The sequence below is a fragment of the Stomoxys calcitrans genome, chromosome 5 (genome assembly GCF_963082655.1).
Source record: "Stomoxys calcitrans chromosome 5, idStoCalc2.1, whole genome shotgun sequence".
NCBI lineage: Eukaryota > Metazoa > Arthropoda > Insecta > Diptera > Muscidae > Stomoxys > Stomoxys calcitrans.
In genome coordinates, this window is record NC_081556.1 from 38,506,225 (window position 1) to 38,528,215 (window position 21,991).

General features: G+C 33.9%; 2 protein-coding genes across 4 annotated transcripts in view; one reads left to right on the top strand and one right to left on the bottom strand.

The window, feature by feature from the left end:
- LOC106082405 (benign gonial cell neoplasm protein) lies at positions 1 to 11,385 on the top strand. Its single transcript, XM_013244891.2, has 5 exons — positions 1 to 1,593; positions 1,652 to 2,020; positions 2,077 to 3,039; positions 10,337 to 11,069; positions 11,134 to 11,385. The coding sequence occupies exons 1-5, from the start codon at positions 57 to 59 to the stop codon at positions 11,270 to 11,272; spliced, it is 3,741 nt and encodes a 1,246-aa protein (XP_013100345.2). The 5' UTR covers positions 1 to 56; the 3' UTR covers positions 11,273 to 11,385.
- The window catches only part of LOC106082404 (focal adhesion kinase 1), a 26,249-nt gene continuing 15,558 nt past the window's right edge, over positions 11,301 to 21,991 (bottom strand). For 2 of the 3 annotated variants that reach the window (XM_013244888.2, XM_013244889.2), the window contains 12 exons: positions 19,658 to 19,882; positions 19,455 to 19,587; positions 19,261 to 19,393; positions 19,044 to 19,185; positions 18,763 to 18,967; positions 18,562 to 18,698; positions 17,169 to 18,493; positions 16,471 to 16,940; positions 16,284 to 16,394; positions 16,082 to 16,196; positions 15,871 to 16,017; positions 11,301 to 11,740 (listed from right to left, as the gene is read on the bottom strand). In XM_013244888.2, the coding sequence (XP_013100342.1) occupies positions 11,576 to 11,740; positions 15,871 to 16,017; positions 16,082 to 16,196; positions 16,284 to 16,394; positions 16,471 to 16,940; positions 17,169 to 18,493; positions 18,562 to 18,698; positions 18,763 to 18,967; positions 19,044 to 19,185; positions 19,261 to 19,393; positions 19,455 to 19,587; positions 19,658 to 19,882 (3,308 nt within the window). In that variant the 3' untranslated portion in view covers positions 11,301 to 11,575. The remainder of the gene's footprint in view (positions 11,741 to 15,870; positions 16,018 to 16,081; positions 16,197 to 16,283; positions 16,395 to 16,470; positions 16,941 to 17,168; positions 18,494 to 18,561; positions 18,699 to 18,762; positions 18,968 to 19,043; positions 19,186 to 19,260; positions 19,394 to 19,454; positions 19,588 to 19,657; positions 19,883 to 21,991) is intronic. The other variant, XM_013244890.2, reaches the window with a different exon arrangement.

Sequence of the window (21,991 nt, forward strand, 5' to 3'; positions counted from 1 at the left end):
TTTGACTCTACTAATTACGTCTTATTGTTTTGCCAATCATTGAAAATATTGAAATTATGTCGAATGAGATTTTGCAACAATACATATCGGAACAATTACGAAACTTTCATCATGATAAGAGATGTTGTATCAAGATTTTGGGTCAGTATTTTGCATTAGATCCGCTTCATTTTTTTAAAATATGCAAGGCATTGATGCTGCGCATGCGTCCATGTCTGGACAGGGGCCAGGAGTCAATGATAGTGTTCAAGGACGTATGCTACCATGTTCCAGTCGATGCTTTGGAGTTGAAGTTGAGTCCCGAATCAGTTAAAGACATGTACATGCTTCAATGTAGTTCGGATTTCTGCGGTGGCGCTCAAGAATTTCAAATGTCGCCGGATTTCCTAAGTCCAAGCAATGTCACGCCAGTAGTTCCTCCACATCGTTTCTCATTGGGACCTTTGAAACAATCGATTGCCCGTTGCAATGCAATGGGCCAGCAAAGTTTCCAAGATCAATGTCCCATGCAACCCTACAAGGAGTTCATTTTGAAAGGCTTGGATCGCAATCGAGTTCTGGTGATAAACGGTGGTTCGACCTTCGGCAAGTCTACGGCTATTCCCATGTACATCATAGAAAAATGCGGGCTGGAGAGACGCCATTGCAAGATAATTTGTGTGGAAAGGGAACAACTGGTGGCCATACACAATAGTGAAGTCTTGGCTGGTCATTTTCATGAAAAGGTGGGCGAAAGAGTGGCCTATCAAGTGCAATTGCAAAGCCGCATAAGCGATTCGTCTAATCTGGTCTATACAACATCAAGTTTCTTGCTGCGCGTGCTCATGGGCCAAACCGTAGTAGATAGCTTTCGCCACATATCACATGTGGTGGTGGTGGATGTTCATTTGCATGAAGCCTATTCGGATTTGTTGTTGCGTGAAATAAAGATGGCCTTAAAATATCATCCTTATTTGAAGGTTATATTGTTGTCGAACTATAGCCGCAACTATGAGTTTCTACAATACTTTGGTGAGGGTGAAGAGATAAGTCTTGAGGCGCACCACCTTGAAGGTGTCAAAACGGAGGTGTTGTATTTGGAGGACATAAACAAAATTCTGCCGGAGACAAGCCCTTCAAAATTGATAACAAGAGCTTTCAACACTCTGCCAATACCAGCACAAGCCGTCGAGATTGCTGCCGGCTGTAACAAAAAATCGTTGGATAAAATTCTGGAGGCTTATGAAAGAACAGGGGCTGAACAATATTTCAACACTTTCATGTATATGGTGCAAGGCGAGAGTGCCGATATAAACTACCGAAATCCTAATACGGGTAGAACTGCCCTCAACATAGCCTCATTGGTGGGCAAATCGGAACATGTAAAGATCTTATTGGAGTCGGGCGCTAATCCATTTATTATCGATAAATTTGATGTTGATGCTTTGAAGGCTGCCTATTCCAAAGGCCATTTGGAATGTGTGGAAATTTTAAAAGAGGCCTGCTTTAAGGAGACTCCGACTGTTAAAGATTTTAAAAGCAATCAAGTTGATCATGCTCTCATTGTGGACATTATACATATGCTTACCACCAGGCAAGAGCACTGGAAGAGAGGTAGGTAGTGTGTTTAGGTGGCGGTCTACAGGATAAATGTTTTTTGTATGCTCTTTAGGTAATATCCTTGTTTGTCTGCCCTCTTACCCACAACTGTTACAACTAAACTATGCCATACTCAAGCAAAAACTTTTGGGAAATTTACCAGAACAAATAGCCATATTCTTGTTGCATAATTATACTGAAAAATCGCATTTAGATGCCATAATACAGCCCGATGCAGGTGTTATCAAAATAATCCTAAGCACGGATATAGCCGAGGCTCTTATGTGTTTTGACAATCTTCCCTATGTGATTGATACGGCGCTATATTATCGCAGTGTTTTCAATAATTTGGCCCAATGCAAGGAAAACATTTATGAATGGGCCTCGAAGGATAGTATGGAAAATCGTAGATTGCTGCTGACTTCAGGCGGAAGCCGTGGAGGTATGATTTCTCTGCTAGTACGCTGTTGTCAAACCATTTACTGTTTGTATTCTTAGGCGGCGTCTGTTTTCGTTTGTTATCAGAAGACATATACGGTAAGTTGCCAGAAGTTAAAACTCCCGATTTGTTGGTAATGCCTTTGGATCGTGTGTGCTTATCGGTTAAACTGCTCTCTCAGCATAGTATGGTTGCGGAATATCTGCAGGAGACAATTATTAAGCCACCCTTTATGGAAATCTTTCGAGCTGTGGAGAATCTCAAAAAAATCAGTGTCTTTACTGATCTAGAAGACATAACGTGGCTGGGTTGTCGTCTTATCGATGTGCCTGTGGAATGTCATCTGGGCAAGCTTTTAGTCTTTGCCATTCTTCTGCAATGTCTGGATCCAGTATTGACTATAGTCAGTTTTATGTCTACCTTAGATCCATTCGAAATATCCAATTATATGGATGAGCTACTTGAACCCTACAAAGAAGTGATACGCTCTAAAATCAAAGAAGAACGAAATAAGCTATCCGAAGGCCAACACTCTGACCACCTGATGTTCTTGCGCTTATATCAGGAGTGGCAAAATGATTTGGGGGATGACAATACAGACAGTGTACCAAATAAATACAGTTTCATTTTGAATGGCCTATTGGAGTATGTCTGCAATATACGCACCCAATTGGTAGGAGCTCTTCGGTCTTCGCAATTGATACACAACAAGGGAAATTTGAGCATGCACTACATCAATCTCAAGTCGAACAGCTGGTCCATCATAAAGGCTGCTTTGGTGGGGGGACTGTATCCTTCAATATGTGTATTGGATCGTCACCACAATCGTTTGAAATCAGCTTCCAAATCGGAACTAGTATTACATGCTAATTCAAGTTTGCGTGCTTTAAATATCGAATCTCTGACAAATGTGGATTTTAAATCGCCTTGGATTGTATACGGCAAGACATCGAGAAGCTGGAATTGCAATAGTATAAGTTGCAATACTGTTGTGGCTGGCATAAGTGTGGCATTGTTTGCAGGTAAGCCTTTGAAGTTTTATAGTTTTTTTGTTTGCTTCTCTTTCGAGACGAGCTCAATGATCGGAGATTTTATTTGAAAATGGAAAAGGAAAGCCAGAGATTGCAACACATCAACTACTATGGGACGCCTTTTTTTTTGGTTAGAGGACTTTTCAACCATATTAGGTGTGATGGCTTTGGTATGTTGTACTTGAATCGTATTAATAGCGAAAACGGATCTATGATACAAATACCACATTAACCACGCTCGACTACCCTGTCTATTAGCTGTACTTTTCCCATTGCATGTGTTTTCATGTAATGACAGACTTTTTTTCTGCGACAATTACACTACTTCCATGGTACACATGATCCTGTGCATATGCTGGAAGTTGTATTGACGGAATTGCATTGGTGAAATGTTGACAAAATTTCCTATAGAAATGAAATTTTGACAAAATTTCCTATAGAAATGAAATTTTGACAAAATTTCCTATAGAAATGAAATTTTGACAAAATTTCCTATAGAAATGAAATTTTGACAAAATTTCCTATCGAAATGAAAATTTGACAAAATTTCCTATAGAAATGAAATTTTGACAAAATTTCCTATAGAAATGAAATTTTGACAAAATTTCCTATAGAAATGAAATTTTGACAAAATTTCCTATAGAAATGAAATTTTGAGAAAATTTCCTATAGAAATGAAATTTTGACAAAATTTCCTATAGAAATGAAATTTTGACAAAATTTCCTATAGAAATGAAATTTTGACAAAATTTCCTATAGAAATGAAATTTTGACAAAATTTCCTATAGAAATGAAATTTTGACAAAATTTCCTATAGAAATGAAATTTCAACAAAATTTCCTATAGAAATGAAATTTTGACAAAATTTCCTATAGAAATGAAATTTTGACAAAATTTCCTAAAGAAATGACATTTTGAGAAAATTTCCTATGGAAATGAAATTTTAACAAAATTTCCTATAGAAATGACATTGTGAGAAAATTTCCTATGGAAATGAAATTTTGACAAAATTTCCTATAGAAATGAAATTTTGAGAAAATTTCCTATAGAAATGAAATTTTGAGAAAATTTCCTATAGAAATGAAATTTTGACAAAATTTCCTATAGAAATGAAATTTTGACAAAATTTCCTATAGAAATATCATTTCTAGAAATATCTTTTCTGCGACAATTACACTACTTCCATGGTACACATGATCCTGTGCATATGCTGGAAGTTGTATTGACGGAATTGCATTGATGAAATGTTGACAAAATTTCCTATAGAAATGAAATTTTGACAAAATTTCCTATAGAAATGAAATTTTGACAAAATTTCCTATAGAAATGAAATTTTGACAAAATTTCCTATAGAAATGAAATTTTGACAAAATTTCCTATCGAAATGAAAATTTGACAAAATTTCCTATAGAAATGAAATTTTGACAAAATTTCCTATAGAAATGAAATTTTGACAAAATTTCCTATAGAAATGAAATTTTGACAAAATTTCCTATAGAAATGAAATTTTGACAAAATTTCCTATAGAAATGAAATTTTGACAAAATTTCCTATAGAAATGAAATTTTGACAAAATTTCCTATAGAAATGAAATTTTGACAAAATTTCCTATAGAAATGAAATTTTGACAAAATTTCCTATAGAAATGAAATTTTGACAAAATTTCCTATCGAAATGAAATGTTGACAAAATTTCCTATAGAAATGAAATTTTGACAAAATTTCCTATAGAAATGAAATTTTGACAAAATTTCCTATAGCTAAAGAAATTTTGACGAAATTTCCTATAGCTAAGGAAATTTTGACAAAATTTCCTATAAAAATGAAATTTTGACAAAATTTCCTATAGAAATTAAATTTGACAAAATTTCCTATAGAAATGAAATTTGACAAAATTTCCTATAGAAATCAAATTTGACAAAATTTCCTATAGATATGAAATTTTGACAAAATTTCCTATAGAAATGAAATTTTGACAAAATTTCCTATAGAAATGAAATTTTGACAAAATTTCCTATAGAAATGAAATTTTGACAAAATTTCCTATAGAAATGAAATTTTGACAAAATTTCCTATAGAAATGAAATTTTGACAAAATTTCCTATAGAAATGAAATTTTGACAAAATTTCCTATAGAAATGAAATTTTGACAAAATTTCCTATAGAAATGAAATTTTGACAAAATTTCCTATAGAAATGAAATTTTGACAAAATTTCCTATAGAAATGAAATTTTGACAAAATTTCCTATAGAAATGAAATTTTGACAAAATTTCCTATAGAAATGAAATTTTGACAAAATTTCCTATAGAAATGAAATTTTGACAAAATTTCCTATAGAAATGAAATTTTGACAAAATTTCCTATAGAAATGAAATTTTGACAAAATTTCCTATAGAAATGAAATTTTGACAAAATTTCCTGTAGAAATGAAATTTTGACAAAATTTCCTATAGAAGTGAAATTTTGACAAAATTTCCTATAGAAATGAAATTTTGACAAAATTTCCTATAGAAATGAAATTTTGACAAAATTTCCTATAGAAATGAAATTTTGACAAAATTTCCTATAGAAATGAAATTTTGACAAAATTTCCTATAGAAATGAAATTTTGACAAAATTTCCTATAGAAATGAAATTTTGACAAAATTTCCTATAGAAATGAAATTTTGACAAAATTTCCTATAGAAATGAAATTTTGACAAAATTTCCTATAGAAATGAAATTTTGACAAAATTTCCTATAGAAATGAAATTTTGACAAAATTTCCTATAGAAATGAAATTTTGACAAAATTTCCTATAGAAATGAAATTTTGACAAAATTTCCTATAGAAATGAAATTTTGACAAAATTTCCTATAGAAATGAAATTTTGACAAAATTTCCTATAGAAATGAAATTTTGACAAAATTTCCTATAGAAATGAAATTTTGACAAAATTTCCTATAGAAATGAAATTTTGACAAAATTTCCTATAGAAATGAAATTTTGACAAAATTTCCTATAGAAATGAAATTTTGACAAAATTTCCTAAAGAAATGAAATTTTGACAAAATTTCCTAAAGAAATGAAATTTTGACAAAATTTCCTATAGAAATGAAATTTTGACAAAATTTCCTATAGAAATGAAATTTTGACAAAATTTCCTATAGAAATGAAATTTTGACAAAATTTCCTATAGAAATGAAATTTTGACAAAATTTCCTATAGAAATGAAATTTTGACAAAATTTCCTATAGAAATGAAATTTTGACAAAATTTCCTATAGAAATGAAATTTTGACAAAATTTCCTATAGAAATGAAATTTTGACAAAATTTCCTATAGAAATGAAATTTTGACAAAATTTCCTATAGAAATGAAATTTTGACAAAATTTCCTATAGAAATGAAATTTTGACAAAATTTCCTATAGAAATGAAATTTTGACAAAATTTCCTATAGAAATGAAATTTTGACAAAATTTCCTATAGAAATGAAATTTTGACAAAATTTCCTATAGAAATGAAATTTTGACAAAATTTCCTATAGAAATGAAATTTTGACAAAATTTCCTATAGAAATGAAATTTTGACAAAATTTCCTATAGAAATGAAATTTTGACAAAATTTCCTATAGAAATGAAATTTTGACAAAATTTCCTATAGAAATGAAATTTTGACAAAATTTCCTATAGAAATGAAATTTTGACAAAATTTCCTATAGAAATGAAATTTTGAGAAAATTTCCTATAGAAATGAAATTTTGAGAAAATTTCCTATAGAAATGAAATTTTGAGAAAATTTCCTATAGAAATGAAATTTTGAGAAAATTTCCTATAGAAATGAAATTTTGAGAAAATTTCCTATAGAAATGAAATTTTGACAAAATTTCCTATAGAAATGAAATTTTGACAAAATTTCCTATAGAAATGAAATTTTGACAAAATTTCCTATAGAAATGAAATTTTGACAAAATTTCCTATAGAAATGAAATTTTGACAAAATTTCCTATAGAAATGAAATTTTGACAAAATTTCCTATAGAAATGAAAATTTGACAAAATTTCCTATAGAAATGAAAATTTGACAAAATTTCCTATAGAAATGAAATTTTGACAAAATTTCCTATAGAAATGAAATTTTGACAAAATTTCCTATAGAAATGAAATTTTGACAAAATTTCCTATAGAAATGAAATTTTGACAAAATTTCCTATAGAAATGAAATTTTGACAAAATTTCCTATAGAAATGAAATTTTGAGAAAATTTCCTATAGAAATGAAATTTTGAGAAAATTTCCTATAGAAATGAAATTTTGACAAAATTTCCTATAGAAATGAAATTTTGACAAAATTTCCTATAGAAATGAAATTTTGACAAAATTTCCTAAAGAAATGAAATTTTGACAAAATTTCCTATAGAAATGAAATTTTGACAAAATTTCCTATAGAAATGAAATTTTGACAAAATTTCCTATAGAAATGAAATTTTGACAAAATTTCCTATAGAAATGAAATTTTGACAAAATTTCCTATAGAAATGAAATTTTGACAAAATTTCCTATAGAAATGAAATTTTGACAAAATTTCCTATAGAAATGAAATTTTGACAAAATTTCCTATAGAAATGAAATTTTGACAAAATTTCCTATAGAAATGAAATTTTGACAAAATTTCCTATAGAAATGAAATTTTGACAAAATTTCCTATAGAAATGAAATTTTGACAAAATTTCCTATAGAAATGAAATTTTGACAAAATTTCCTATAGAAATGAAATTTTGACAAAATTTCCTATAGAAATGATATTTTGACAAAATTTCCTATAGAAATGAAATTTTGACAAAATTTCCTATAGAAATGAAATTTTGACAAAATTTCCTATAGAAATGAAATTTTGACAAAATTTCCTATAGAAATGAAATTTTGACAAAATTTCCTATAGAAATGAAATTTTGACAAAATTTCCTATAGAAATGAAATTTTGAGAAAATTTCCTATAGAAATGAAATTTTGAGAAAATTTCCTATAGAAATGAAATTTTGAGAAAATTTCCTATAGAAATGAAATTTTGAGAAAATTTCCTATAGAAATGAAATTTTGAGAAAATTTCCTATAGAAATGAAATTTTGAGAAAATTTCCTATAGAAATGAAATTTTGAGAAAATTTCCTATAGAAATGAAATTTTGAGAAAATTTCCTATAGAAATGAAATTTTGAGAAAATTTCCTATAGAAATGAAATTTTGACAAAATTTCCTATAGAAATGAAATTTTGACAAAATTTCCTATAGAAATGAAATTTTGACAAAATTTCCTATAGAAATGAAATTTTGACAAAATTTCCTATAGATATGAAATTTTGACAAAATTTCCTATAGAAATGAAATTTTGACAAAATTTCCTATAGAAATGAAATTTTGACAAAATTTCCTATAGATATGAAATTTTGAGAAAATTTCCTATAGAAATGAAATTTTAACAAACTTTCCTTTAGAAATGAAATTTTGACAAAATTTCCTATAGAAATGAAATTTTGAGAAAATTTTCTATAGAAATGAAATTTTGAGAAAATTTCCTATAGAAATGAAATTTTGAGAAAATTTCCTATAGAAATGAAATTTTGACAAAATTTCCTATAGAAATGAAATTTTGACAAAATTTCCTATAGAAATGAAATTTTGACAAAATTTCCTATAGAAATGAAATTTTGACAAAATTTCCTATAGAAATGAAATTTTGACAAAATTTCCTATAGAAATGAAATTTTGACAAAATTTCCTATAGAAATGAAATTTTGACAAAATTTCCTATAGAAATGAAAATTTGACAAAATTTCCTATAGAAATGAAAATTTGACAAAATTTCCTATAGAAATGAAATTTTGACAAAATTTCCTATAGAAATGAAATTTTGACAAAATTTCCTATAGAAATGAAATTTTGACAAAATTTCCTATAGAAATGAAATTTTGACAAAATTTCCTATAGAAATGAAATTTTGACAAAATTTCCTATAGAAATGAAATTTTGACAAAATTTCCTATAGAAATGAAATTTTGACAAAATTTCCTATAGAAATGAAATTTTGACAAAATTTCCTATAGAAATGAAATTTTGACAAAATTTCCTATAGAAATGAAATTTTGACAAAATTTCCTATAGAAATGAAATTTTGACAAAATTTCCTATAGAAATGAAATTTTGACAAAATTTCCTATAGAAATGAAATTTTGACAAAATTTCCTATAGAAATGAAATTTTGACAAAATTTCCTATAGAAATGAAATTTTGACAAAATTTCCTATAGAAATGAAATTTTGACAAAATTTCCTATAGAAATGAAATTTTGACAAAATTTCCTATAGAAATGAAATTTTGACAAAATTTCCTATAGAAATGAAATTTTGACAAAATTTCCTATAGAAATGAAATTTTGAGAAAATTTCCTATAGAAATGAAATTTTGACAAAATTTCCTATAGAAATGAAATTTTGACAAAATTTCCTATAGAAATGAAATTTTGACAAAATTTCCTATAGAAATGAAATTTTGACAAAATTTCCTATAGAAATGAAATTTTGACAAAATTTCCTATAGAAATGAAATTTTGAGAAAATTTCCTATAGAAATGAAATTTTGAGAAAATTTCCTATAGAAATGAAATTTTGAGAAAATTTCCTATAGAAATGAAATTTTGAGAAAATTTCCTATAGAAATGAAATTTTGAGAAAATTTCCTATAGAAATGAAATTTTGAGAAAATTTCCTATAGAAATGAAATTTTGAGAAAATTTCCTATAGAAATGAAATTTTGAGAAAATTTCCTATAGAAATGAAATTTTGAGAAAATTTCCTATAGAAATGAAATTTTGAGAAAATTTCCTATAGAAATGAAATTTTGAGAAAATTTCCTATAGAAATGAAATTTTGACAAAATTTCCTATAGAAATGAAATTTTGACAAAATTTCCTATAGAAATGAAATTTTGACAAAATTTCCTATAGAAATGAAATTTTGACAAAATTTCCTATAGATATGAAATTTTGACAAAATTTCCTATAGAAATGAAATTTTGACAAAATTTCCTATAGAAATGAAATTTTGACAAAATTTCCTATAGATATGAAATTTTGAGAAAATTTCCTATAGAAATGAAATTTTAACAAACTTTCCTTTAGAAATGAAATTTTGACAAAATTTCCTATAGAAATGAAATTTTGAGAAAATTTTCTATAGAAATGAAATTTTGAGAAAATTTCCTATTGAAATAAAATCCTTTTCCTTAATTTTCCTTAATATTTTTCCCCGATTTAGGTCCTACCAAATTGTCCAATACCAGCGCCCAAATCATTCCAACATCAAATGGCGAAAATGCACAATGCTATTTACATATCGACGAGTGGATTGTATTAAAAATGGACTGGACGCAAGCCTTGCTGTTGCTTAAGACAAGACAACATTTTTTTAGTGTTTACACAAATTATTTACAAAAATGTGGCTCATTGGAAAAAATCAAACGTACAAATATGGCATTTTGTCAAAATACTTCCCTCTTTGAATGTATAGAGGGGCTGTTGATACGAGAGGATGTGGCCAATGGCTTTTTGCAACCGGAAAGAATTGGCCTGAGACCAAAGGCGGTGCCAAATAAACTAATGATGACCTTAAATAGTGGCATGTTTGTAACTCCGTGTTTGTATAGAACACCTCAACTCAATATCAATGTTGCTGGGGCTATTACGGCCTTCAATATAACAAACTTGGGCAATTTCCATTTGCGAACTAAACAATATTTGATGGTGTATCAGAAAGAAACAGATATCGACGACGATATTAACAATCCCAATAAATATCGCAGTAGTGAATGGTTCCATGTGCTCAACTCGCTATTAGATGCTAAAACTGATGCGAAAAAATTGATTTTTATTATTTTCTATACACGCATTCCCGATTTGCTGAAAAGCGTTTCGTTGGCTGAATGGAAACATAATGGCTATTTGCAGCTTAATCCATGTTTTAAACACGACATAACATTGCATAGCATTTTGTAAGTAGTTCTCAATCTTCAGAGCACTTTTAAAGTATATCAAGTCTTTCCTTTTTATATGTAGAAACAATGGTAGTGCAAACAATGCATCCCTATCGCTGGCCATTAATCAGAAGAGAATGGTTTTTGTCTTGGATCAAAATACTGGAACCTTTGTTTTGAACATGTTTGCCTACCGCAATAATTGGCTGCACAATAACTAACAATGATGGAGGAGACAGATTTGGATGATTGAATTTTCGATAAGTTTTTTATTTTTTTTTATTTATGTATTTGGGCCATTAGTGCATATTCAATAAATATGTTAAAAATTCTATTCATTATGTTATACGAGAAGTTTATCAGGATACAGATAGATAGACAGAGGAGGAGAAGTGGGGTTGAGGAGGAAGAAAGATATATTGCACTACATATTTAGTGCTTGTTTTTGTTTACTTTAGGAAAGGAGGAGGACATTGCTTGACTACAATCTCAAGAGGAGTAGGACATAACTTAAATAACTAGTTTTAGTGAGTGTTAGTATCTTCAATAATTTTTAATGGTTGGTGTTGTTCTGTTAGAAAATTGGATGATATTCCCATATCGGTATTGAAAGTTGAGTTTCTCCTAAGAAGAAGAATATCATCGGCGTTATGGACTAGATTTTGATTAACTACAATGTTGTGAGCTTCCTGAAATGAAAAGAAAGAAAAAAAAATGTAAAACTTTTTATAAGGAGTTAGTAAGTTGCTTTTATAAGGAGTTAAGTAACGACGGAGAAACTTTTCGCATATACATGAATGCTACCCGATTCATGTTTTTTAGATAGGTGTCTGTCTGTCGGTCTGTCTTGGGGGTTTAACTTCATCTGGTGACAAGAACGGCAATCCCATCCCATGGCAGCCGGTTATATGTACCGGATTGATCCGATGGAATCTTTCATCGGCAAGGGCTGCCGCCTCGGTGTACAACACACTGTTACAACAACAAGAACGGCATTAACTTTCGCAGCAGGGAATAAATGGGATCTTCCTTAGCGTATAGGACTATCCCTGAACCCTTCTGCTAGAAAAACAGGGTGCTCGATGGTCACACTCGAGCAGTAGGAATTTTATTGGGATCTTTTTCAAGTATAGAACTATTCCCTCTTCCTCCTGCTACAGATCGCAAGGATGCAAAACACGACCAGGGGCAAACTTCTCACACCTTAATGAGTGCTGTCCCATTCAAGTTTAAGCTCGATGATGAGGGGCTTCCTTTTTATAGCCGAGTCCCAAAGAGCGCATAGAATTGCCCCGGTACACAAAAATCCCTAACTTCCACATACGACTTGGCTATGCATTATTTAGAATACACAAGTTTGCGATTTTATTGTTATGATGGTTGTTTTTCGGCTAAGAGACCATGTATTCGACGAAAGGCTCTCTCTTGCCCTATCAGATTGAGATGCTCAATAAATTAAAGGTTGATCTACCATGTCTGACTTCTATGGTCAAAAAACAAAAAATTATTCAGCGAGCAAGCCAAGAGTGGTACATATTAATCTTCCTCGTAAAAACTCCTCTAGGTCTCCTAAAAGCCATTTGGTTTATCATTATTTTGTTTATCAGAAAAGTCTATAACAAATCCTTCAGTCTAATTACAGCAATGGTGAACTAAAACTATAAGAATGGAGATCAGGAATGAACGAACTATTCGAACGCTCTATTCAACTCATCGGCTTGCCTAGCGAAGAAAACAGGGCGTAAGAACTAGGACGTGGACAATCTTAAGTTGTGATGCCCATGCACTCCATTTACCATGGGAAGTACAAACATGAACACAGGAGGTGAGTTGATTTATGATTTTATATTGAATACTGATCTGTGAATATCAACATTGTCAATATTTCATCGTTTCAAATTGGGAGTGGCTAGTCGGCCGATTGATGCCAATGTTATCAATAGCTCACTCATTCCGGCAAGGGAAAAGTATGTGGCGAATCTATTACACTTTAATAACTAGAAGTTGGTGGTGTTTTTTCCTCTACAATGGCTCTTGGCTGTGAATTGGGAAAGAGTAAAGGTTGTTACCTATGCAGATGTTGTCATATTGGTGGAAGGCAAATTTTTCTTTGCAATAATTGACGCCGCACAGTGGGAGAAAATCGGAAAAAAACTAGTAATGTTGTGAAAACGGGTAAAGATATCTATTTAAAATATGAAATGGTAGCGAGATCGTGTGCAAAATTTCAAGACCCTTAGGTTGTCCGGTCGCCTTTTGGTAGGCCCCTAAAACTGGTCACCTCGGTATTTCGAAAAATTGTTTGGGCTGCCAAATCTTCATTTGTCGACCCATTTTCAAAATTCATTTTTGCTGGGAAGTGCTCTAAAATCCCTACAAAAATCCCGCTTGAAATGTTCAACATCGCCACTGGTTTCGGGGATATATATTGGGTTGCCCAAAAAGTAATTGCGGATTTTTCATATAGTCGGCGTTGACAAATTTTTTCACAGCTTGTGACTTTGTAATTGCATTCTTTCTTCTGTCAGTTATCAGCTGTTACTTTTAGCTTGTTTTAGAAAAAAAGTGTAAAACTGGTATATTTGATTAAAGTTCATTCTAAGTTTTATTAAAATGGCATTTACTTTCTTTTAAAAAATCCGCAATTACTTTTTGGGCAACCCAATAGTTTTAATTTTTATTTGTTGAAATTTTGGCCGATATTGGCTTTGTATTTTGCAATTTTCGAACACATTTGTGGTTCGCTTTTCATTTTCTTGCATGATTTGGATTTGTGACAAAATTTACAACGACTTTGTCGCAAAAAGTGTCCACATCTGATTATTCAAGTTAAAAGTTATACAGTTTGGAACTGAAAAAATGTGAAGAAACTTTGCGACTTGGTTGAGGTGCGTCCAAAGGGATCTCGTTGTAGGTCGAGTAGGATTGGCTTGGGAGATGAACAGATAATGTGTGGATCTAGGCTACACGGGGGACACACAGAATTGAAGCGGCTGCATCTGCCGGAATGTAGGTAAACCAGTAGTACTCTGGTTTGCCGAGGGAGGTTAACTTCTCAGGTGCTATAGGCGGCGGTTGTTCTCAAGAATGACATGCCTCTTGCTTTTCTTCTCATACTGCTTTCTTTCTAAAGGGTGATTTTTTTTTAGGTTAGGATTTTCATGCATTAGTATTTGACAGATCACGTGGGATTTCAGACATGGTGTCAAAGAGAAAGATGCTCAGTATGCTTTGACATTTCATCATGAATAGACTAACTAACGAGCAACGCTTGCAAATCATTGAATTTTATTACCAAAATCTGTGTTCGGTTCGAAATGTGTTCATTCACCGTAACGTTGCGTCCAACAGCATCTTTGAAAAAATACGGTCCAATGATTCCACCAGCGTACAAACCACACCAAACAGTGCATTTTTCGGGATGCATGGGCAGTTCTTGAACGGCTTCTGGTTGCTCTTCACTCCAAATGCGGCAATTTTGCTTATTTACGTAGCCATTCAACCAGAAATGAGCCTCATCGCTGAACAAAATTTGTCAAAATTTGAACACATTTCGAACCGAACACTGATTTTGGTAATAAAATTCAATGATTTGCAAGCGTTGCTCGTTAGTAAGTCTATTCATGATGAAATGTCAAAGCATACTGAGCATCTTTCTCTTTGACACCATGTCTGAAATCCCACGTGATCTGTCAAATACTAATGCATGAAAATCCTAACCTCAAAAAAATCACCCTTTATATCTGAGAAAACACTACTCTGCATAGGTTTCGAGGCGATCGGTCCTATGGACCGGAACGAGCTTGCTTACCTACAGCAGCTTGAAAAGGATCGCTGCGTCCATAGGCAAAAATATGTGGATACAACAACAACATACACTTTGCTACGATAGCCTTACCTTATCTCTACAACAAACACAATGTGTATTTGTTGTTGTTGTAGTCACATTTGTATGGGGAAATGGCGATCCTCGTCAAGCTCTAAGAGGTGAGCTAGCTCGTTCCGTGCCATAAGGTTGGGTTTTTAAAGGCGCCAATTACTCGCCTTGTCATATCGAACATCATAGGTACTCAGTATTACAGCGAGAGCACCGGTGCCGCCCGGCCTCTCACTGAGATTCTCCGCCTGACACCGTTGATAATCGTATGGAGCATTTCACTATCCGCAACCTGTGGACGGTAGCTCTCAGCTAAGCTTCTCGTCATAAAGATAAACACCACAGAGATCGGAGCTTAAAGACCCATAACGTGTGGTACTCTTGGTTATCCCGTGCCGGTATGGTTCTTATTTCTCCTTCTAATGTTATTAGCAATCGCAATTGCTGGAGATATGCGAAGGATCTCATACATCTATGTTGTTGTTGTAACCACATTTTCAAGTGGAGGTGGCGATCCTCGTCAAGCTCCTGTAGGACCGATCACCGTGGGAACAGGGAGGCCATTGGTTATTTAAAGGCGCCAATAACTCGCCTTGTCATATCAAACATCCTAGACATCCGTCCGACCTCTCTCTGAGACTCTCCGCTCGACAGTGCTGATTATTCGCGACTGCCGTTGCAGCCAATCCGTATGGAGTATTCCACTATTCGCAACCTGTGGACGCGCCCGTTAGCTCGCAGCTAAGCTTCTCGTGAACACCCCACAGATCGGACCTCAATGTTCCAGCCTATGTGGTGCTCACAGCTATTCCGTGCCGGGACCTTTGTTGAACATAGTTCTAGTTTACTATCGAGCTCGATGTTGGCCTCCAACTAAAGGTCAATCTCATTCCATTTCTAGTATTATTGTGTTTTTGTTCATATCAAGGTTATCATACTTACGGTACTATTTGAGTAAAACGGTTCCATTGAGTGATTTTGCATTATTTGATAGCCATCTTCATTAAGTATTTCAGCATTGGCTGACTTACTACCACTTGCAGGCGGAGTCTTGTTGCTACAAGTTGCTGCTGATGATACTGGTGTATCCTACAAAGAGCATTTGAGAACATCAGTAATCATTTACAGCAAAGTTTTAAAATGTTGCACTTACATTTTGTTCAAAATACTCTATGAATAAGGATTCATATCTTTGCCTAATGGCATCGACAACATCTAAAAGATTTTTGGCATCCATTGCTAGAACATGAGCCGCCGAAAGCATGCCTCTGAAAAATTAAATCAAACACAAAACGAGAGAGAGAGAGGGAGGTTACATTCAAGACCATCGTAACATGTTGCATGCCTTATCTTACTTTTTGTACTCTACATCTAATGTAGTATCATTATATTGCTGGGCTAATTTCATGGCAGCCACCAATTCTTGCATATCCTTGGGCAATACCTTGTGGGCCATTTCAACTTCTCTGTTTTGTGATAAAGAAAAACAAAAACACAAAATTTTAAAAATTTCCCCTTACGGCACATGATTTTTAAACTTACTTGTATGCCTCGGCTGGTATAAGGGGTGATAAATGATCCACCGATTGCAATAGCTTGCGCAATTCGAATCCTATATTCTTGACTAATTCCAAGAAATTATTACTCTTATGCTCTCCCACTTCTTGTGAAAGTGTTATAATAGCCTTGACAACATTTGTGGTGGCTATATAAACGGCATCTTTGTTGCGATTCAAGTTGGGCCGCAGATTATTCCTCTGTTGCTGATGCGGCTGCTGCTGCTGCTGAAAATCAGGCGTTTGTGAATGCCTGGGATCCATGGCTGTACTCAAACGCTGGGAAGCAAAATTTGTCTTTAAATTCGAAGAGTTCGTTAAGGGATAGCAATTGTTTTCGCTAAGGCTGGAAGAACTATTGGTGACATTGTCATTTAACGATGAACACAGAGACGGCGAAGCATGATGGCTAGAGGGTGTATCCATATCACGACTCAAGGATGTTTTGCGTGTTTTCTAAGGGGAGTGAGAAAGAAAGTCAATAAACTAATTAATAACAACCTTCTAAAAGACGAATATTTTTTGTCAAAATTTTACATACACTAAAAATAAACTAAAAAATTATTAAAAAAAAAATAAAAGTAAACTGAAAGTAAACTCAAATATCAACTTTAACATCAACAACAACAACAACTCATAAGGAAATCAAATCAAAAGTCGGGATTGTTAGGCAATTTCTCAAACCTCCGCCAGTTGCAACATTGATATACTGTTTTTCATCTCAGTATCCATGGACATGACATTTCCTCCTGCTCCGCCTGTGACTGCTGCAGCAGCGTCTCTTTCAGCGATTAATGATACTGATTGTTGTTGTTGTTGTTGTTGCTGCTGCTGCTGTTGGCCCACTACTACTGGCATTGCATTGTTTGCTGCTGCATTCATACTCTGAACCATTTGCATATTCATTCTTTGGGGTTCATAGGCATAAACAAATCCATTACCCGGTGCCATGGGCGTATATATTTGACCAGGCATAGCTGTTGCTGGCATTGGCATCGATGACATTTGTTGTTTGTTCATGGCCATATTGTTGGCCGCTGGGCAAACATCGTAAATTTCCTCCTCGAATGCCTTGTACTCAGGCGAATTTTTCATATGATTCTTAAATGCTAAAAATGAAGAATAAGCCTCTAAACTACCCGAACGCGAATATGATTTGGGAAAATCTCTACTATTATGAGCGGAACGTTCTAAACTAGCACTGCGTGGCACACACTTCCTGGGAGCATTAAGGGGATTTATTAGGGATTTGTTGCGTTCCAAGCTACCACCAATGGAGCGATTACAATTGTTGTTTTGAAAATGTGGCACCACAATATTACGTTCCAAACTGCCGCATGCAGTGTGTGGAATATTTGGGGTAGTTGTTCTATTATTAACCGGGGGATTTCTGCCGAAATCATAGATCATTTGTGTTCTCTCTTCTTGGCCCAAGGAAGCCGACTTGCAAGCACTCGCTGGCATATGAATCATGGTATTATCAAAACTTCTACACTCTGGCATTAAAATAAACTGATGGTGGTTCATGGTGGCAAAACGAGCATCTAAGGAGCCTAAATGTGAGTCAACACCAGCATGGTGTATAAATTGCTGTCGCAAAGGACAAGCATTTGCAAATATTGTGGATGGTTGAGGGGCCACCACTGCTGTGGGTTGAGCTTGTAGGCTCATGGCCTCGCTTGCTTGGATCAGCTGTTTCTCCTGCTGTAGTCTATTCAAAACGGTGGCCTTTTCTTCCCGGGTTATGGTATTGTCTAACTTTAGAAATTCCGAAACTGGTAGTTTACTTGTCTTTAAAGCTACATCATTATTGGTGGTCTTAGTTGTATCTACTTCTACCGCTAATGTATTAAATACCGAGGCAGGTGTTGTATAGGCCGCAGGATTGATGATGCGATTCTCATTCTCCTTCATGAGACGAGCCAAAATTTCGGGATTTTGTGCTATAATATAAGTTTGGGGACTGAGGGCAGTTTTATCTCCAGATGTACCGGCAAATTTCGAATTGTCTGTGTGAAGTAAAAGGAAGCGTTAATTTTTCTTATATTTTGTGGTTGTGTTAGTTTAATAAGCTAACCTCCCACCAATTGTGGAGTCTTTGAGGGTTTGGAAGGCGGCATATCCATTTCACTATTGCTATTAACCATAGAGAAGTCGGAATTCTCTTTGTTCATGGTATCATAGCCTGCAGCTCTTTCTTCTATTAGAATTTCACTGGAAACACAAAGAAGGACAATTGTTATATGTTCCTTGATATCTATGTTGCACTTGAACTTACTATAGCGTCTCTTTGATTCTCTTAAAATTCGGTCTTTTTGATGGCTCATATGTCCAGCATTGCGATAGTAATGAATACAGTCTTGGTGGGCAATTATTTGGAAATGGCAGCCTTTCTCCATTTTCTAATTTGGCAATAATATCGCTATTTTTTATACCTTGAAAAGGTTTTACACCCAACATCAATATCTCCCAGGCACAAACACCTAACGCAGCGAAGAAGGTATACAAAAAATGTTATATGGGTTTCTTTTTTTTTTTTCTCTCTATTTGGGTAATTACCAAACATCCAAACATCACTGGCTATGGTAAATCTACGGAAATTAATTGATTCGGGAGCCATCCATTTAATGGGCAGCATACAAGTACTGGAATGATAATACGATTGCTCTGATACCCAACGGGATAAACCAAAATCGGCCAACTAAAAGTAAAGTAGGCACAAATAAGAAGGGTAATTTTAGATATGTAACAAACCCTTTTTAAGGTTTTCACTTGCCTTTATACAAGTTGGTGAACTGACTAAAACATTTCGCGCTGCTATATCTCTGTGGACAAACTTTTTTGATTCCAAATAGCTGAGGGCCGTCGAAAGTTGATAGCAAAACAGCAGCAGCGTTTCCCTACGTAATCTTAAACAAACAATAGAAATATAGGTTAAGTAATTGTCCTTCTGGCATTCCTTCCACATACTTTTCGGCACTCGACTTAAGATATGCTCTCAATTCACCATATTCAGCCAATTCCATTACAATCCAAACAGGATTTTCACTGCATATGCCAATTAGACGTATTATATGGGGATGATCAAATTTCTGCATAACATCTGGAGACCAAAAAAACCCAATTAGTTAAAATGTTTACCAGAATTTTCGTTTTTAAGGTGAACAACTTACAAGCTTCTTCTAAAAATCTTTCCATTTTCTCCGGATCATCATTTGCTTTGCATGTCTTTACAGCTACTTGTATAATTGCAGAATTTGCATCTCCTTTGTCACCTTTGGTAGAAGCACCACATTTCAATTTGGTATGATATGTGCCAATGAAAACATCGCCAAATTGGCCCACACCAATTGTGTTGTTTAAAGTTATTTCTGATCGATCGAGTTCATAATTTCGCACTAATTAAGAAAAAAAGACAAAGAAAAGAATATGGAATAATAAATGATATTATAAATAATTACAAGTTTTCAAATGTTGTACAGAATGGAATCCGTAATCATTAATATTTAGCTGAAGTGTTTGAGCTTTACAAATCGATCGGGCCGAATGGCATATCGCCGGCCAGGCTACAGAAGCGATCTTGGGTCTTGACTTCTTGGGCCTCTATAGTGCGCAATTCTTATCCGATTGGAATGAAATTTTGCACGACGTGTTTTTTTATGATATCCAACAACTGTGCCAAGTATGGTACAAATCGGTCCATCACCTGATATAGCTGCCATATACACCGATCTTGGGTTTTGACTTCTTGAGCCTCTAGCGGGCGCAATTCTTATCCGATTTGAATGAATTTTTGCACGAAGTATTTTTTTTTTGCATACAGCAATGCCATGCGGCTTCTGGGTTTACGTACGTTTACATTGGCCACTAAATCCGGTTTTATAGCCTTTTCGTGATTTAAGTGCCAAATCCTGTGTTTATTGGCAAATTTTACAATACAAAAATAAATCCGCTTTTTGCTGGATTTATTTTTAAATCCCATATAAAACCGATTTCATGGCTGAATAATCGATAAAAATACTAAAATATGCAACTGTTTTCAGGAATTTTGCATGTATATGTGTGATATGAACATTCATGTATACGGAGGTACACTTGTCACTTAAATTAAAAACGGGCTGGATTTGTGTTTGGATTTAGTTTAATCCAGATCATAAAAATTTCAAGGTAAACGTACTATTGGTTGCCCAAAAAGTAATTGCGGATTTTCATATAGTCGGCATTGACAAATTTTTTCACAGCTTGTGACTCTGTAATTGCATTCTTTCTTCTGTCAGTTATCAGCTGTTATTTTTAGCTTGCTTTAGAAAAAAAGTGTAAAAAAAGTATATTTGATTAAAGTTCATTCTAAGTTTTTTTAAAAATGCATTTACTTTCTTTTAAAAAATCCGCAATTACTTTTTGGGCAACCCAACATTTGTGCTTTGCTTGGCTTTGTGCCGACTGCGTAGTGGCGTGGAGCAAGGGTCGTTTTCTTTTTAAGGCGGGAAACCAGTCTTTCGTCTTGGGGACACTTGAGAGGCTGTTGCACGCGTACATCAGGGATCTATCATAGGTAAGCGGCCTACACCACGGTTCGGCCAGTTAATAGGGTGAGTAGCATAGAGGGAAACTTGGAGACAGGGGACTTCACTTTGGCGGCCTTCTTAGCTATAGAGTGGTCTTTTAATAAAGTGAAGTTGGAGTTCACACGTGGTTGTCTGTTTTATGAGTCTTTTAATAAAGTGAAGTTGGAGTCCACACATGGTTCTCTGTTTGATGAGAGTCCCCATCTTCTTGTGAATTGAAGTGAAGCTATGCTGAATGGCAGAATAATCAATACTTCACTAACTGAGGGCCCGATAAGAAAGATTGTGACCAGAGGGACACCGCAGGTAGTGGTTTATGACCTATTTGGTCGTTCTTGGTTATCAATGGGATTTTCGGGTCCTTCAGGGAAGAGAGAGGGAGAGAGAGTGAAGAGTGTTGTCTCTGCTGATGATTTTGTTGTTTTAGTGGCAACATATTCGCATGTGGAGGTAGCGATCTTCGTTAAGCTCCTATTGGTGAACAAGCACGCTTTGGTCCATAGGACCTATCACCATGGGGACATGATGGCCATTAGTTATTTAAAAGCGATAAAAACTCGCTCGGCACGAAATAACTGTAAACATCATACAGGATGGAACTTTAAACTTCAATCTGTGTCGATATCACGAGAAGCTTAGCTGGGAGCTAGCGGGCGCGTAGTGGAATGCTCCATACGGACTAGCTGCAACTGCAGTCGCGGACATCAAGTGGAGAGTCTCAGTGATGAGACTTGAATACTGAGTGCCTAAGATGCTCGATACAAATAGGCGAGTTATTGATGCCTTTAAATAACCAATGGCCAACATGTTTCCACGGCGATCGGTTGTATAGAACGACCTTGATGGGATCGCCAACTCCACATGCAAATGTGGTTACAACAACAACTCGCCTTGTCATATCAGACATCAAACGGACTAAGTATATAAGCAAGAGCAGTT